Below are 19094 nucleotides of genomic sequence, written 5' to 3' on the forward strand. Positions count from 1 at the left end.
CCAACTTTTTGTCTTGAAATAAAAGTTACATTTTCTAAAAAAATATGCTAGAAATAAAAGTGGTAGAACCATTTATAATGTTCCCCATTATATGGAAGATGAATACCCTCCAAATTTGTTTTCTAATTTTGTAATAAAATTTCTTCTTGTTTAGCTTCTTCCTCCTCCTCCTCTTCCCTTATTCTTCTTCCTCTTCCTCCTCTTGAGGAGGTTTATGCCTCCTTGTGCTAAGGAGGCTTACTTCTCTTGTGCTCTAAACCATGCCTCGTTATTTTGGGTAGTGGAACACCTTGTGTCAATCCTCGTTTCAAAACATTGGTATTAAGTTAGTGAAGAAAAGGAGAGAGCTGATGTTAGAGAAGAGAATGAGGAAAAACTAGAATAGATTCTCCAACTTTTTTTACTTAAGATATTGTAATTTGAAATTACACTATTAAATGTTATATATGCCTAACTTGCTTAATGCAATAGACAATTGGGGCTTCTCAACTAGTTTAATGAAAGCATATGCAAATTGATCATGTCTTCACAAAAGGTAGACATATCTCCTTTAGAAAAATATTCTCTCTAATGTATACTTGCCCTCTTCTATGTAGTCTGGTCATGTAGAACTGGATTATAAGCAATACTAGTTGTGGCATTGTTGTTACAACAAATTTCTTCCTCTTAGCGTGATCAACCATTTACTAACGTAATTCTTAACAAGGTCTCTCATCCTTGCTATGATAATTTCCATGTAGGATTATTTAATGCTTTCACAACACCAGAGAGAATGAAAATATTGGATACATTAGAGATGGTGTAAATGCATGAAAAAGAGGAAAGAAATGATATGCAAGAAGTTAGAAATAGGGTTTATGGTACATGTGCATGTCTTCTTATAAACACTAGTGGAAACATGAAAATTAGATGATAAGTAAGAAGTAGTGGGATGGAGAAGTAAGGACCCAGGAATACATTGGCAATTAAATATAAATAGTTAAGGTTGTTCAGCCATTGCCTTCTCTTTTCTCATTTACACCTCAATTTCCTTTTGTTACTCTTCACCAACAAGACTAGAGGAAGGAACAAATGCATGAATAGTGAAACATTGATATTGGAAGAGGAAAATGCCATTGTTGCTTTTCATTGACATTCCCCCCTGAAGAGGAAAAGTGGAGGAAGAAAAGGAGATAAATTTCAAATATTATGATATCTGTTGAAACATTTTTTCTTAGAGAGATAGGCCATAAACCTTATACTCTTTTTTAGTAGCAAAGTACTCAAGAATAATATAGTAAATAACCTTCGGATCAAGTTTAAACTGAATAGAAAGGAACAGAGCACACACATCCAAATACTTTATGAGGATGATTAAACCTAATACTATTAGGATGTAGGACTTGATAAGGGATTTTGAAATTCAAAGCTCTAGAATGCATTTTATTAATAAGATACATTATACTTGATTCAGCTTTGGACTAGAATACCTTAGAGGCATACTATATAGTATGGCATGAGTTACCTCTAATAGGTGTGTTTTTTTGTTCCCTCGATCATCCCATTTTGTTAGGGGATATAAGCACATGATATTTAATGAACAGATCCATTTGACAATAGATAATCAATAATAAGCTTTATCCTTCACATTCCAACTAATGATTTTCATTGGGGAAAACAAATTAGAGACCCTCCAAATCACTAAAACCTAAACTTACTTAGGAGCCTTCCTTCTCTCCCCTCTTTCACTAAATTCAATATCACCTTCAATGTTTGACATTAGTCTCCTCCACCTCTGATCTATTCTTTTCCTACTTTTTCCTACCCCAACATCCTCAAACACTCTCTAGTTTCTACCTTTTGTTCAATCTTTGTAGGGGTAACATCCATCATCTCTTCTTTTTGTTTATATTCCTCCATAAGAACACAAATTTGCTTCCAGATTTTCTCTAATTCCTCTTCCTGTTTCTGTTTCAAAAATACCTCCCTCACCTCTTCTTCACAACCCTTAGCCTTAGTCCCGCCTTCCCCTCTAGTAGATGTTCTTTTTGGTTGAGGTGTTGGAGTACCTGTTTTAGCCTTTTAGGTAAAGTACCCTTATTAGTACCAAAAATCGAATTGACAAACATACTTGAATCAATGGGAATTGAATGGGTGGGAGCAGGAGTAGATGTCATAGTAAGAGGAGTCAAGTCTAGGGCTAGTTCCCCTGCTTGGTTCAGCTTTTAAGTAGGCTAGGTTCAATCAATACATTGTTAACCAATACATCCAAAGCTACCTTAGAAGTTTGCTCCCTAATCGGTGACTCTGTCTGAGGTGGCAAGTATCCTGAACATGCTGCATTACAGGAATGGATTTGTCTGTTGGATGAGTTGTACCATGTGCAGCTTCCATAAGGTTTGTTGATTCTATCATACCCTTGTGTTACACATAAACTGGAGAGAGACCTGCCACTTGCACCCTTGCCACTGGACTGCAAACATCATCCTCTAGAATCGACAACAAGTGTTTAGGCTTTCATCATCAAAAATGTCCCTCGACTGTAGCAGGTCAACACTACCAAGGCTCAAGGTATCCTTGGATTCAGAGTCAGAGCATGCTTCCTTTAATGAAGAATTCAAATCAAGTTTCTCTAGTTCACTCCATTTGACGAAGCGAGGATTGTGACGATCTGGAGATAAGGGCTAAAGATTTTCACTAGAATCCACTATAGAAAACTGCAGATCTAAGGAGACTTCGCACTACCAAACTGGGAAGAACACTTTCGCATGACTTGAAGAACTTGAGGAAGACGATAGATGGTTGCTATTATCTACCTTAGGTGATAGATGGTCCAGTTAACATCGACCCATTTACCACCTCATTGGATTTAGACCTTTTAATCCCCAAGGCAACATGCCCATTTGACAAGTTAGGCCCTCAACTAGTTCTTTGGGCTGAACCAAGATTAATTAAGACTGACCCTCCTCCGGCTCGGTTTGGTGGTTCAGTCCACTTTTTTGCCTCCCTATTCGGTTTATTAAAAAATTTCAAATGATATTCCTTGGTGCCAAAAGTAACCACCTGAGCGAAAGATCTGGTGAACGTTAGGCCTAAGCTTTGAAACTCACATTTTTGACTTTCTAAGCTACCAAAATCTTTTGGAAACCCTAAAGCCTACTGCCACATAAAGCCGAAATTTCCATCCTCTCATCTCCAATCTGTCGAGCCTCCCTCCACAGAGCAGCTTCAATGGAGGAGGCCAACTACACTGGAAGAAAAACCTCAACAATGTTAATAGTTACCTTTCTAGGTATCTCCTCAGGTTTAACTCCACTCAGCAGTAGAGTTGCAGATCAGAAGTTTCACCAAAACTCTCCATCAACATGGGCACCACATAACATTGCAATGGAGACTGCTACCTCATAGTTCCAGAGGTAGAAAGGCAGCCCAATCACCCAAACCACCACACCATCTTCGGTCGAAAAGACTTAAAGTTTGAAGAAGGAGACCATTTAAACAATGTAAAGGTCCCTATGACATCCTGAATACTCAAAGCTTCAACTCCAACCATATTTTCAAGAGGATCGAGAATAGCCTTATAACTATCAAAAGGGATTAGAATAAAGGTACTTAGACTCAACTTACACATCAAGAGATCAACAACTTTCCTCAATTCCAAGATCGGATTTTTGCCCTCCACCACAAACATGTTGCCCCAACATTCTTTCTTGACATTAACATTCGAAAAGGGATTGTTTTTACTGTGCTGTAGCAAAGAGGTCCTACCTCTGGTCCTCACCAACAGGCTTAGAGAGATCTTCTCCTACTTCCCCAACCTTCCCTTTCCCTACATTCTAGTGTGTAAGAATGTCCCTCAACACTGTAAAGACCTCTCTCAACCCTTGACTATTTTTTCCTTTAGGGAAGCACAGTATTTGCTTCTTACCATTAGAAAAGAACTCTGAAAAAGCAATGAAGGATTCATTAGCGTTCCTTTTACACTCCACCAAGTATTTTTTTTCCTATCTCGGTAGAAATTTCCTACCAACTTAGTTTCTTACCTTTAGTTGCTGCCTCCGGCACAAAATCCATAAACCATTCAACTATCTCTAGCCTTTCCACCATTATGCCTTCTTAATTTCCCTAATCTTCAAGCCCCATTTATTTTTTCAGTAAATAGAGAGGGAGAGGGGGGGGGGGAGTTGGTAAATGGGAAAGCTGACCAACTTACCCATGTTTGCATATCAGTAGGGTAAGTCAATTGTTCCCAAAATACTATCGGACAAAATGACCCCTTCTAATAATTAAATTTATGGATAAAAATGGTCAATTGTTTTAACTTACCTGGGTAAAATTTATGATCAAAAGAATATGGGTAAATGACTTACCAAAAAACGAGCAGGGATGATAGGATTGTATGGAAAATGGTCCCATCTGCAATTAAGGGGACCATTTATATGATATCTTGTAGGGGCGTTACCCAAAACAATAAAAGCTTGATTGTTTGAGTGACTTATGATGTACAAGAATTTCTTCAAAACTTCTCACCAAGGGATCTTAATTAAGTTATTTGGCAATAATTTAACCTTGAAAATTGAGGGAACAAGTGATGGCCTTAAGGCATATATTCAACGTTGGTTTGAGAACTCAGTGAATTAACAATCCCAATTTTCTGGTGCAGCATGTCAGGTTCATAATAGCATTCATTGTCCATTCACAGTGCATGGAGTTATGACATGGAAAAGATACTTGTCATAGATGGGGAATCCTTGCTAATTGGGACTATAACAAGTTTCATTTCGTGTTAAATCTTAGTTTAATATTGGTTGGCCACTTATCCTGGCTTAAGTTTCCTGATTATTTGTTCACTTCCAAAATCCTGATTATTTGAAGTTTTGCATGTTTCAGCTAGCTGGAACGAAGCATTTGGATTGTTAACTGGGAAAATGGTATTTATGGATTTCATCTGGAACCTCCTTATCTGAGATCAAAGGCATCTGTAAAAGTTGCTCAGATACTGATTGCTTAAGGGATTATTGATTGAGTTAATCCCTTGAGCATTTGGGTTGATTGAGTTGAGGAAACAGGAGGAAGCTAATAAGCATGACATAGCTAGAAGGCGTATTTTTGGCTTTATCAATCAATGAACTTTGTTAAAAGGCCACTTTAGAACTTGAAGTTTGAAAAAAGGGCCATTTTCACCCTTAAACTTTGATGGAAAAGTTATGTTAAACAAAAAAAGGGACAATGTTAGGACATCATCGACGGTTCTGTTAGACAATGAATAAAATAATAAAGCATGCTTATATGGCATTGCTCAAGTTAAAAAAAAAATGAGAAATTATAAGCCACTTTAGATCATAAAGTTGGGAAAGGCCACTTAATAAAGTTAAATAAGTAAATTAAATAAATTATAGTAATTAAGATAATTAAGTAAATTAAGCCAACTATATAAATTAAGTAATTGAATAAGCAAGGGGCCGTTTGGCAAGTTTTTTTGGGAATATCATCTAGTAGCTTTGACAGTCAAAAGACACATTGAGTTTTTGCATTAAGATCTGAGCAGCTTGAAACCCATTTGGTTAAGGTGTGTCTTTTCATGCAAAGATGAATAGAAAAAAAAAAAAAAACACACACACACACACACAGAAGCTCCATTTGGAGCTTCCCGAAAATGACCCGTTTTGGGCTTTTCACATCTTTTTGGCGCGTCGGCTTTTGATGAAAAGATCTACTGCAAATCAAATGGGAAAATACCAAATTGCAGTCTGCTAGGCTTGTAAATAGCTAATAGACCGCGTGAAAAGACATGCCAAATGGAGCCTAAATTAAATAAGTAAATGAAATTAATTAAGGAAACTAAGATAATTAATTGAATTAAATAAATAAAGTTAATAAATCTAAATAAGTAAATTAAGCCAATTAAGTGAATCAACTAATTGATTATGTAAATTAAGCTAAGTAAATAGAGCAATTAAAGAAATAAGCTAATTAAGCTAAATAAGTAAATTAAGTCAACAGTGAATTAACTATGATTAAGTCAATTAAGTAATTTAAGCCAAGTAAATAGAGTAAATAAATAATCAAAGCTCATTAAGGTAAATAAGTAAATTAAGTAATTTAGTAAATTAGTCTAGCGAAGCAAATTGAGTTAGTAAGTTAACTAAGTCAATTAAGTAAGTTAAGTGATTGTTAATTTACTATTAGTTAAGCTAATTAAGTTAGTGTTTAAGTAATGATTTACTCTTAATTATTGTTAATTTAATGATTCTAATTGTTTATTGTTATGCGCCATTGTGGATCCTTTAACCATTATTGTTGATTTACTCTTAATTATTATTAATCATTTACTATTAATAAAATTTATTTTTTAATTAATAGATTTTTTAACATCTAAAGTGGCCTTTTCAAACTTTAGGGTTTAAAGTGATGTATAATTTTCCAAATTTTTTGACTTGAGTAGTGGCACATAAGCATGTTCTATTATTTTATTCATTATCTAATGGAATGTTGATGATATTTTTAACATGGTTCCTTTTTTGCTTAACATGGCTTTTTCATTAAAGTTTAAGGGTGAAAATAACTCTTTTCAAACTTTAGGGTCTAAAAGTTAAGTGGCCTTTTTACAACATTCAGGAGTTGATTGAGCCAAAAATCGATTAGAAACTAGGGAGATCTTGAGAGATGAAGCTAGGGTTTCTGACTAAACCGAAGTCATATTACAGATCTACATCTTCTCTTCCCATGCTTCTTGCTTTTTTGTCCATTTGATGATGCTCTACAGGGCCGCTGCACAAATAACTTGTAAGACCTTGGTGTGTGGTATCAATCCTTGTAATTTTCTTGGATGATTTTCTGCAGTTTTATGCAATTGCATTTCTTGTGAGTTTTGTTTGCTGTGGTGACTTGGTGGATATAAATGGACTGGTGTAGGCTACCCAGAAAAGGGGAATATAGCATTGTTTCTAGGTCGACGGTTTGGACGACCTGTTCTAATAATAAAAGTAAAAAAAAATAATTAAAAATAAAAAATGGTCAAAAACTGTTGAATGGGTCGACAGTTCGACCGTTTGAATCAACAGATTGTTGATTGATTCAACAGTTTTTGGTCAAGGACCGGATTTAAGATAAAATGGAACCGATTGTCTGTATGGTTTTCGGACTGAATGATCCCACCATTTGGGTCAATGACAATTCGAAAATCATGTTTGAAACTTATTAGATGGACGAGGTTAGCTGGACTGATTAACCTAGTACCAGAATTTAGGGTTGGTTTGAGGATTGACCTGAAGGAACCTACAACCCATTGAACAACATTTTGTTATTCAGTTGAAGCTACTTCAGCTTTTAGCAAACGGCCGGAGTCTTAAATTCGTTAATTCATAAATTGAACACAGATTCATAACCCATTCATGAATAGGTCCCTCTCCCACATAAGACTAACAGATCATTTAAGCCTAAAATTAATCTGATTGAATGACTGCAACCTACTAAATGGTGTTTATTTTTTTTCATGGGCTACACAACTGGGTATTCCCTCTCCCTACTCATAACCCCACGCATCAACCCTGGTGACAGTGGGATTTGATCCCAATTTAAGGTGATCATGGGCTAGGGTTTTCATCTGTGATAAGACCATTTCTAATCTAGAGCTTGAATCCAAGTCTATAGTTCGATTAAATATATAATGTGTGTAAAATTTATTCTATTCTTTACATTATATAATATAAAATATTTTTATGTAGTATTTATTTAAAGTATCACTTATCTATAAAATATAACATAAAATAATATATATACATATATATATATATATATATATATATATATATATATATATATATATATACGGGCCATATGGGCCCAGGCCTGCCCAGTAACTGTGATTAGGGCCTAGGCCCAAATCCGCATTTGGCTTAATGTGCTAATAAGAGCTTCCTCGCCATCTGTAGTTTAAATGTCACTGACGTTTCTTCTTTAAATACTGACAAGAGACTAGGTTTTGTGTTCTGGCCTGGGCCTAGGCTGGCCCTGAAATTTGCAGGCTTGTTGTAGACCTGGGCCCGGGCTGGGCCTGAACACAAAACCTAGGCTCTAATGAGTTTTTAAAGAAGAAACAACAATCACATTTGGACTAATAATGATGAGGAAGCTCTGTCAGCAATTCAACCTTGTTCATTCTGTCTTTTCTGCCACCAATGCTTAGTGTAATGCTAGAGATTCCCATCCCATACCCCTCAAGCAGGATATAAAAGGTAAATTATTTAAGACTGCATTTGGCATTTCTTTTTTTTGCAGTTAAAAACTCAGTATTTACAGACTGTAAAAAGAAATAAATCGTTAAAATAAGAAATACCAAATGCTGCCTAAAACCTATCTGAGATATTTCTTAGATAACCAACAAGGGAATGCAAAATTGCTACTCTATGTATCACACAATGTATACAGACATCATTATCGTCCTCATCTGTGCCTTATCCCAAGTCTCAACTATATGGGGTCGGCGACATGAATCCTGTTTGCCATTACATTAGTGTCGTATCTATGGTGAAGCATAATGTACTATTCAGACATATGTACCTTAATTTCAGAAACACCCTTAAATAATTGTTGTTCTACAAATGATTTGCCATTAACTTGTAAATGAGGGAACTGTTGGAATTGACATATGGTTGAGAATGAGGACATATCCATGTTAGGTTGGTGCATTAAATGAATGGTCGTGATCAAAGTTTAGATATTTGCAGCTATTACCCCTAAACAAATTTGGTTAATATTTTGATCATGTGGGCATATCAGTAGACTGCCAAATCAATGTGCTTAATTGTTCCCTTGTATATCAAATGGTATGGTTTTCAAAATCGGATCAAACTGGATGGTCGGACTGGAAAAACCGGGAACTGATTAGGTGATTGGTTTTGTTTTACCTCAAAATCATTATTTTGCCAAAAACCGTTGGTTTGGTCAGAAATCGCTGATTCGGACGATCAAATTGTTCGAACTGTTTAAACCATCCAACGGGTTTTGGCCAATTTTTTATTTTTTATTTTTTAATTTTTGTTAGAATGGGCCATCCATTTAATTTGAACGATCGGATAATTCAACCCGAGAACTGAATCCCTGACCAGTTTATTGTCCGATTTGATTTTAAAAACTTTTTCAGATGGACTTAATTGTTGTAAAACATTTGTTGGTTTGCATCGGCTAGGGGGTACTATTGTTGCATTAAAAAAATAGAGGTGACATCAAGTGGGTCTGGGTCATTTTTGTGATTTGAAAATTACAACTTATAGGACCATAAGAGAACTTGACATTGGAAAAGTACATGATTTACAAAACCTTTTAACAAAGTATACAATTTCCCTTGAAATCAAGAGTCCTGAATTTCCTGGTCCATATGCCGTTTTCCTTCATCAATCACATTGTCCGAAGCTATACGATTTCAACAGTTTTCTCATGGGCAGTTGGGACCATTCAATGGATGTTGAAATACTTAAAATAGAGCAGACATAACCATACGATTATGTCTAGATCAATTCTTAGGCCTACTTAGTTTGCAGAAATAAGGGTTTGGAATTAGAATCTGAATTGGAATAGTTTATTCTGATTCCAACCATTTGATTCGGGAGAATCGGAATATGATTTCCATTTCTGATGGAATAGTATTCCAGTTGATTTTTGGGGGAATGTCATTTCCTCTTACTCTCTTAGGAATTAGATCCCATTCTAACTGATTTTAATTCTGATTCTGCATCAAACAGATTAATTGAATAGACTATTTTAATTCTGGTTCTGATTTTGAGGGATTTTGATTTTGGTTCAATTCTGATTTTACCTACAAAACCAAACAGTCCCTTAGTCCTTACCATTCATGGTTTTTGTTGCTTTTTACATGTTTTCTTATTAAAACACCACCGGCCACTGTTGAGGCGCATTTCGGAGAGCTGAAGCATTGGTTGGGCTTTCAAAAATTTTACGAAACACTGTTTATACTTTATATGCTGTCTGGGTGGGGCCCATCTCACAAAGAAGCCACTACAAGAAGCTTTGGAAAAAGGATAATACATTAGGGCCCGTTTTGGGAGGCTGAAGCATTGAGCTGTTTTGGAGAAGCACTTAAGTACCTGTTTGGAAGGGCTTTCATGCAGCAACTTCTGGTTTTGTACGATGGGCCTCACATGGAAAGCCTAGAAGTAATGCTTGGTGAAAAACCTGGAAAGCCCAAATATGTATTAATTCAGCTAAAAAATTGACATTTTGGTAAAACTAGTTTTAGTAACTTCTTCAAAGCAGCCTAATCAACACAGTTCAAATAAAGCTGAAGCCCTTCCAGATGGGCTATAGAAGAAGCTTCAGAAAGCCATACTTTTGGTTGTAAGATAACTATTTTGGGCTTTTCGAGATTTTCATCAAACAATGTTTCTTGCATACTGTTGGGACCCATCTTGTAAGATAGCTATTTTGGGCTTTAATGCAGCAACTTCTGGTTTTGTAAGGTGGGCCTCACATGAAAAACCTAGGAGTAATGCTTTTAGTAGTTTCTTCAAAACAGCCTAGTCAACACAGTTCAATTAAAGCTGAAACCCTTCTAGACGGGATATAGAAGACGCTTCAGAAAGCCATATTCTTGGCTGTAAGATAGCTATTTTGCGCTTTTTGAGATTTTCATCAAACAATGTTTCCTGCATGTTGTTGGGGCCCATCTTGTAATGTCAGCCAGAAACTGCTGCATGAATCCCTCCCAAACGGACACTAACTAGCAGATCCGATTTTGCAACACTGTTGGCATGCTGCTTGAGAAAATCTTTGAGCCTTTGTAACTGACGTTTCAACGGTCCATAACTGACGCCAACATTAAGTATATGTTTGGCATCGATGCTGCTAGGGGTGTTCATGAAAAACTGAAAAATCAAACTGAACCAAATTGAATTGAATCTAAAAATGTGGTTAACCTAACTGACCGGTTTAGTATTTTTGAAAAATTGAAGGACCGGTTCAATTTTTCGGTTAACCTATAAAAAAGCCGGCGGTTAATCGAACAAATCGGTATATATATTTATATGTATATTTTATATATATTTTTAATATATGTCATATTTTCTATATATTATACATAAATATATATTCATTATATATATATAAATATATACATATATTATATTTATAATAATCTATTTATAAATATATTATATATTTTTATAATTTTTATAATATATTATATATCATTTATTATTTATAATATAATATTACACATATATTTATATAATATATATTATAAATGTAAAAAACAAAAAACCGAAGAACCGAACCGGTCAAAACCGAAACCAACAGATTGGTTAACCGGTGGTACCGATTCAGTTTCGGTTTGGGGAAATGGAAAAACTAGTGGTACTGGTTCGGTTTACAAAAACTACCCATGGTTTGGTTAACCGAACCGTGGACACCCCTAGATGCTCTGCAGATACAACACCGTTTTATGTGTGGGTTGGAAGCACTATTTTCTGAGAAAACAATGTATTTTTCTTTTTTGTTTGAAATGTTGCTGCCAGGTAGGACGTTTCCTAGAGCAACAACAACATTTTTTGTTTTGTACCTGTTTGGGTTATGGTTGAAATGGCTGCGGGCGCCACATTGGCACCACGCAGGACGGATAAGCACGACCAAGAAAGAGAGTCCTGTACAGAGAAGGAAGACAACTCCGCTAGGGAAGAGGACTTATCCTGAAGACCTCGGCAGGTAATCTCATCCCGACAACCCCGGAAGCCTCATCCGTATTGGACACGGATCTTTGGATATAAATAGGTAACTTCCGCTCAGAGTAAGGGACTTTTGAGTCCTTATATTGTTACTTTGCCTCTTCGGCTCGGACCAGCATCATCCTCATCTGCTCGACTCAACCACTTACCTTTCATACCACTGACTTGAGCGTTGGATTGTCTATCCGGGGAACAATTCTTCGAGCCACTGATCTTTTTTTTTTCTTGATCCCAGATCTTGGTGCGCGGTTTCGTCCTTCCACTTTGACTTAACCAGTTGGCATGACTATCTGATTGCGACCTTGGTTTGAGATACCTCGGATCGGACAGCATCAGTATCAATGCTCCAGGAAACGTTTTCAACACTGGTACCTATTATCTAGTGCCATGTCATGTCTCTATCACTGCCACCAGCCATGCCTTCCCAATTTCCAAGATATAGCTTAAAGCACCATTTTTTATGGAAAAATAATTCCAAACAAATAGGCATTTCCTGAAACACTATTTTTTCCGACGTGGCGCTATTTTTTGGAGCAACGACATCGATTTCAAACAGACGCTAAAATTATGTTAGCTTGTGGCACTATTCTTTTTTATTCTTGATGGGTAATTTGTCAAACACCATTCGGTGCATCATTAACTAAACCTTGCCATTGAAATATGAGTTCTGGAAGGGTTGATTTTTTCAACTGATTACCGAAAATAAGAGACAAGAGAGAGAAAAGGGAAAAAGTTAGGGTTTGGGATACAAGTCAAAGGCGTATATCTGTTACTTCTAGCCTACCGAAACCCAAATAATAACCCTAACCCTTTAAGCTTTAAGCCTTTAACTAAAGACTATGAAAGTTTTAATAGCAGCTTCTACGACAAACCGAGAAGTTTAGCTGTGTAAAACAGCAGAAGATACTTAGAAAATGAAAAGAAATAGAAAAAGAAGAAACAAAAGCAAATAAGCATAAGTTCCAAATGTCCAACATGCAATTCTTTCAATATGTTATTAGGGGTCTGGCCAGCCATTTTGAAGCCAAACCAGCTGGGCCTGTTTGGTTGACCAATGAATTGAACTGATGGGAACAAGGTGGGTCAGCACAAGTTAAACCGCATGAAACGCAATAGAAACCCCATAATCCAATCCACCCGGACCCCATTGGATTGAAGGGAACATGCCCAAAACATGCTCATACTGATTCTTTTTTTCTTTCTTTCTTTGGTTCAACGTAACTTGATCATATTGATTTTCAACTTTGAACTTTGAAGGCTACATACAATGTTTGAGTGCAGAAATGTAGAATATAGATGATAACAATCCTCTGTTATTACTAATTCATTGTTTGAAGAATTCATATTACTGATGATGAGATCATTGATAATTGAAAAGAAATTGCAGAACAAAGACTTCTGTTTCCAATAATAAACAAATGGAACTAATTAAGCTTGAAAAATAACAATAAACAAAAGAAAGAAACAACTCCCATCTTTATGGGATCATCATCATCTAGAAACCAAATCCCCCCAAGTTCAGAAAAGCCATTGATTCACGCCTCTTACTTTGTATGCTAACTGTTTATTGAAATCCAAACCTGGACGAAAACACATGGTTCTTGTCTTATGCCCACATGGCCTACCAAGCATCAGCTCATCAGATCACATGGATCAGTCGGTGGAATGATCAAAGCATCTGGACAATTTTGACCGTCTGATCTACATTTACATAATTCAGGACTAAATACCCACAAAAATAAACAGTCAGAAGAAAGGGTTCATATGTATGAGGTGGCTAATTAAGAGATTACTACTGTTAGGGTTTGGTCAGACTGTTTGCTTCTATGCCCCATAAATGACCCTACCCGCCAATCAACAGTCTCTGGTTGAAGCATTAATTAAAGGGATAATAGGACTAACCACCGTTTAACTTTCTATGAACTACTCATTTGATGTATTTTGACCCATATGGATCCTTTAGGTGGGTCCCATTCATTAGTCGTCAGAAGACTCCAAACCTCTCCTTGAATGCCAAGTGGCAGTATTCAGTAGATGGGCCCACCTAAAGGATGTACTATTTGAAAAAGAAAAAAAGAAAGCATATAAAGCATAAGTGGGCTAGCTTGTACACCAACCAGTGACTTTGGTAGTTGGTGATTCCTGTAGGTAGATCAAATCAATTCTAAGGATTTACTTAAAAAGACTGTTGAATGAAGACTATGACATTGATCGGTTGTAAGTCCATGCGGAATGTTTCCAAATTTTCTTTCCCTGAGACTCTGCTTTTCTTTCATTCAAAGCAATCAATAAATTAGCCGCCTTGTCTTACCATTGCTACTTGGAACCTCTCCCCTTCTCCATTTGGAGCTTCTTAGCCTCTCCTCTTCTTTATCTTCTTTGTTTATAATTAAGTTCTTCTTTCTTGTATATAGTTATTTAATTTCTTTTGTTTTTGGTCTTGTTTTCATGGATGAGATTGAAATTCCACAATACTTCATCTGCCCCATATCTCTTCAGATCATGAAAGACCCTGTAACAATGGTTACCGGCATCACATACGACCGGGAGAGCATCGAGCAGTGGTTGTTCTTCGGCAAGAACACAACGTGTCCGGTCACGAAGCAGCCTCTGCCCAAGGACTCAGACTTGACGCCCAACCATACACTCCGCAGACTAATCCAGGCCTGGTGCATTGCAAATGCATCCAATGGTGTGGATCAGATTCCGACCCCGAAATCTCTCTTTGACAGGACCCAGGTAGTTAAGCTCATTCAAGAACTTCGGATTCCTCAGCTGCAACTGCAATCACTGAGGAAATTAGAGGCCATTGCATCCAGGAATGAAAAGAACAGGGGGCCAATGGTAGAGGCTGGTGTAGCCAAGGCCATGGTTTCGCTGATCATGTCACGTTTCAGGGAAGCCCGAACCGATGGACTCAGTGAAGCTTTTAGTGTTTTCCACCTTGTATGCACTCCAACCGAAAAGATGAAGAAACTTGTTTCGGAGAACTACGATGTTGTCGAGTCGATAATGTGGGTTTTACAGCAAGAAATGGATGATCAGGAGACGGTGAAGACGCGTGCAGTCTTGGTTCTGAAAACCATCACCGAAGTGGCGAGTGGGTCGTTAATGGAGAGATTAAAGCCAGAGTTCTTCAAAGCAATGGTGGGTGTATTGAGGCAACAGATCTCTCAGCAAGCCACCAAGGCTGCCTTACACATGTTGTTAGAAGCATGTCCTTGGGGAAGGAACAGATCGATAATTATCGAAGCTGGTGCAGTTTTTGACCTCATCGAGATTGAACTTAGGATGCCGGAAAAGAGGACAACCGAGCTCATCTTCGGCATACTGGATCATCTGTGTTGCTCCCCAGATGGGCGAGCCCAGCTTCTGGGTCATTCGGCTGGCATCGCCATGGTATCGAAAAGAATACTGAGAGTTTCTCCGGCAGTAGATGATCGAGCAGTTCACATTCTATCCTACATCGCTAAGTTTTCAGGAAACAATGAAGTTGTTCACGAGATGTTGAGGGTTGGAGCTGTGTCCAAGCTATGCATGGTTCTTCAAGCAGAGTGTTCAGCCAAAGTAAAAGAGAAGGCCAGAGGGGTTCTTAGATTGCACTCCAATGTTTGGAACAATTCTCCTTGCATTGCTGTGTATCTGTTGACAAGGCACCCTAGGTAGCATCAAACTAAATTAATCAATTAATGTTTCTTTCAGATATATACTTTCTTTCTTTCTTTTGTTGTTTATATATCAATATGATGATGAAAATAAATATAGCAGTGGTTCTCATTTGCTTTTGAAGTTCATAAAAACGGGTTAAAAGCAGGTCAGAACCACACAGAAGAAAAGAAACGAGTTGGGTTTCTTCTGGTATGAAGAATTAATCTGTTTGGAAGAGAAAGAGTTTGGGGAATTGGGTAATTCTGGAGTGTGGACAATTCCCACTAGAGAACCAAATTCAATTATTTTTGGTGGTGGGCAAGAGAAGGACACGTCTTCAACTTGAAATGCTTTTTCATCGTTTGTCACATGGACTTTGACTGGTTATAGCTTTGATTCGTTGCATGTGCCTTTGTGGATAAGAGGACATTGTGGTGGTCCATTGACGTAAATAAGTTGGGGATGGGAATGGCTGTGGGGCTCCTAGTCCTCTTGTATTATCTATTTCTCTCCATATAAATCCTATATATTTTGACCTAACCATATATTACTATATTAGTAATATTTGATAAATATCAATTAAATTCTGATTGGTTTCCTATCTGAATCATAATTTATTTATCCTTCAGAAAGTTTGGAAAATGTCTTTAATTAATGATATTTCAGCCATAACACACATACACACATGATCATAGGAGAAGGACCACATCACCAGATTCAATTAAAAATGAATCTACACGCTTAAAACTTGAATTTTGTTGACCGATTTGGATCCAAATTATGATTTGATCTGATGGCCTTAGCTTAGGCTCTAGCATCCTTTGTTTTTGAATATGGGTTCCATATGAAACAAGGGTCTTTATCCCCAGAACATCAGCAGTATGAGATACTTCATTTTTAACAGCTTGATTATCTCTAAGTGTTCAAATAAGACTTTTCTCCTCTCAAACAATGAAAACATTGAACTTGGTTCATGATTTAAGCTGAAAATCCTAGTTAATATTCTGTGTCCTTTCTTCTAATTTATATATATTGTCCTTTCTTCTAAGATTTCTTATGCTAAAGTAAGAGCCTGTTTGGTCCACGGGAATAGAGGTTTTGAATTGGTCATTCCGATTCTAACTGTTTGATTGGGTAGATTTGGAATTCCATTCTCATTCACGCTGGAATGGTATTTTCCATTTGAGAGAATGCCCATTCCCTCCCTCTCCCTTAAAATGAAATCCCATTATAGCTGATTCTAATTTCTATTCTTATACTTGTCTGAACCAAACAGAATATGGGACTAGACCATTTCAATTCTAATTCCAAAGAATTTTAATTCCGATTCCGATTCTAATTCCGACTAGAACCAAACAGACCCTAAATATATTTAACTATATTCGCTTTAAATGTCGCACCATCTCTGTAGAGTCCGGATCTCTTAAACTTAAGGAATTGTGCTAACCAATGAAAATTGGTCAGGTTGTACATATTTTTGTATTCATACAAATGTTTTATACATTTACATCTTCCATTTATTGACAACTGATGAAGGGTAATTGGGCACGACCTAGTAAATAAAGGTCATGTGGACGCAATCTGCTTATATGATGACAATTCGGTAAGGGGAGCCTAATCAGCGGTATGCGGAGTTCGGACGTTTGGCCACCTCGGCATAAAGCCACCTCGGCGCCTAATCGAGTTTGGGGCCCAGGAACCGAAGTGACACGTAATCAATTCCAGTGGCTTCCCAGTAGACTTTGAATATTATGGGATCATACCGCATAACGACAAGCCTTATCTTCTCTCCTACTGGATCGGGCGGCGACTATAAAGTTCATTGATTGATACGTTACTCACCGACTAAAGCGGAAACGGATCTCGTCCATTTAGGCCACAGATCTCGGGATTGTTTCAAGAAACCCGCGATGGCTCAGCTATATAAAGGCATCAATCCCTCCATGGTCCAGGTACGCGCACAATTAATTGCATCCAAGCTCTCTAGCACTCAAATTCTAGCTTGCAACCACAACATAATACTGACTTAAGCATCGGAGCGACCTCCTCGAGTCATCCACCCCAGTTATTCTGATCACTGTTTTGCAATTTGCTCCAACTCACCACTCGAGTACGCTTAGGCATCCCTCCAGCTAGGAGCTTCCAGATCGCGCATCATCAATTAGCATCGTCTGTGGGAAACGATCGAAAGGTCATCCCAATTTTTTATAGTCTCAAATGTAGTCTCAACCTCAATGGCATCATCCAACCACAATGGTAAGGGCAACATGAACATCACTAGGGGGCAAGAGCCACAGATAGTCGCTCCCCAAGGACCCTCAATGGCAATTGGCTAGTTCACCATTCCTCTGACCGCATCCGGGGTCCCATCACTATCCACACCCCACACTGCTCAACAGGTGAGTGTCCCGCTCCCCCAGGTGAGCGCCATGTTCTCGGAGCCTTCCGTGATTCCCCTAGGATCGGGCACTCCCAGTTCAGCGACCTCGTCCAGAGTGTTCGAACAATGCAGATTCATCAGTTCCAGTAGTATTATTTTTATCAACAGTATCAACAGCATTTCCCACCACTGCAACCAAGCCAACTGATGAACAACCAGCGCCAGTCTCCTCCCCACAGGGCGAGAACTTCGCAAGTACCGGTCCCCCCTTCGGGACGAACCCCACCCCAAGGTGTTGTAGGTGACCGACGTACTCCCCCCACTTCCTAAAGAGAAAGCTCAAGGAATAGACTCAAACCCAGCCAGCCCGAGAGGCATAGTTGACTGATTTCCCATGTGGAACATCGACTCGAGGTCTGAGGTGCGGGCTCCAAGAGAGACCCCTCGATTCCTCGTAGCAGCCAGCATCAAACGCACGACAAAGAGGAAGCGGTGAGGAGAATCTCTAAACCAGCTCGCCCAACTATTCGAAGTAAGATTGAAGTGCCTAACAACACGGAGGCTGACAGTACATATGTCGCTCCACCGAAAAAGCAGTAGCGGCGACGTCGCAAGACTCGCCATTCATCAGAAAGAAATGATCCAGCAGTAAAGCCCAACCATCCAGCAAATCATTGTCGAGAAAGAGAGGAGGTGAGCTCGGTGGCCACAGGAACAATGCCTGCTCTTTTGAGCCGGTGGCCTTCTCCCTGACACCTGAGCTCCTAGCGGCCCCAATGCCAAAAGATTTCAAGGTCCCGTCGCTAGACAAGTACAATGGGTCCTTTGATCCTAATGATCACGTGGACGCATTCTAGTCCCAGATGCACCTCGCCGGGGCCGATAAGGCTTGTATGTGCGTGGCTTTCTCCACCACGTTCAAAGGAGTAGCTCGGACTTGATACAGAAACCTAGTGTCGGGTTCCATCAGAAGTTGGGCGCAGTTCACAGATATGTTTACGGCCCACTTCATCACTAGTAAGAAGTGCCCAAAGTCATAGGAGAGCCTTCTAAATGTGGTGCAGAGGAAGGGAGAGTCAATCCGTAGTTATATCAAACGGTTCAATGAGACATGCCTGCAGATATCCGGACCTTAACCCAATAGTACGTCTCACCGTAGCGAGCAAAGGCATCACCCATAAAGAGTTCAAGTGGCATGTCGTAGCCAACAAACCAAAGAACATCACCAAGTTCCTCTAATTGACAGATCAATTTATCAACACTAAAGAGGAGATAAACCAAAAACTAAAAACCAACCAAGAGAAAAAAAGAAAAGGGAGGAAGAGGGGACGAACAACAAGAAAAGAAAA

The 19094-nt window shown here is 38.3% G+C and overlaps 1 protein-coding gene across 1 annotated transcript; it reads left to right on the forward strand.

Moving 5' to 3' along the window:
• The first annotated feature begins 13269 nt into the window (after positions 1–13269).
• On the forward strand, positions 13270–15970 carry LOC104601408 (E3 ubiquitin-protein ligase PUB24-like). The gene has a single exon (XM_010264712.3). The coding sequence runs from the start codon at positions 14166–14168 to the stop codon at positions 15381–15383; it is 1218 nt and encodes a 405-aa protein (XP_010263014.1). The 5' UTR covers positions 13270–14165; the 3' UTR covers positions 15384–15970.
• Positions 15971–19094: the final 3124 nt, after the last annotated feature.

The sequence above is a fragment of the Nelumbo nucifera genome, chromosome 2 (assembly GCF_055504915.1).
Source record: "Nelumbo nucifera cultivar China Antique chromosome 2, China Antique-T2T, whole genome shotgun sequence".
Taxonomy (NCBI): domain Eukaryota; kingdom Viridiplantae; phylum Streptophyta; class Magnoliopsida; order Proteales; family Nelumbonaceae; genus Nelumbo; species Nelumbo nucifera.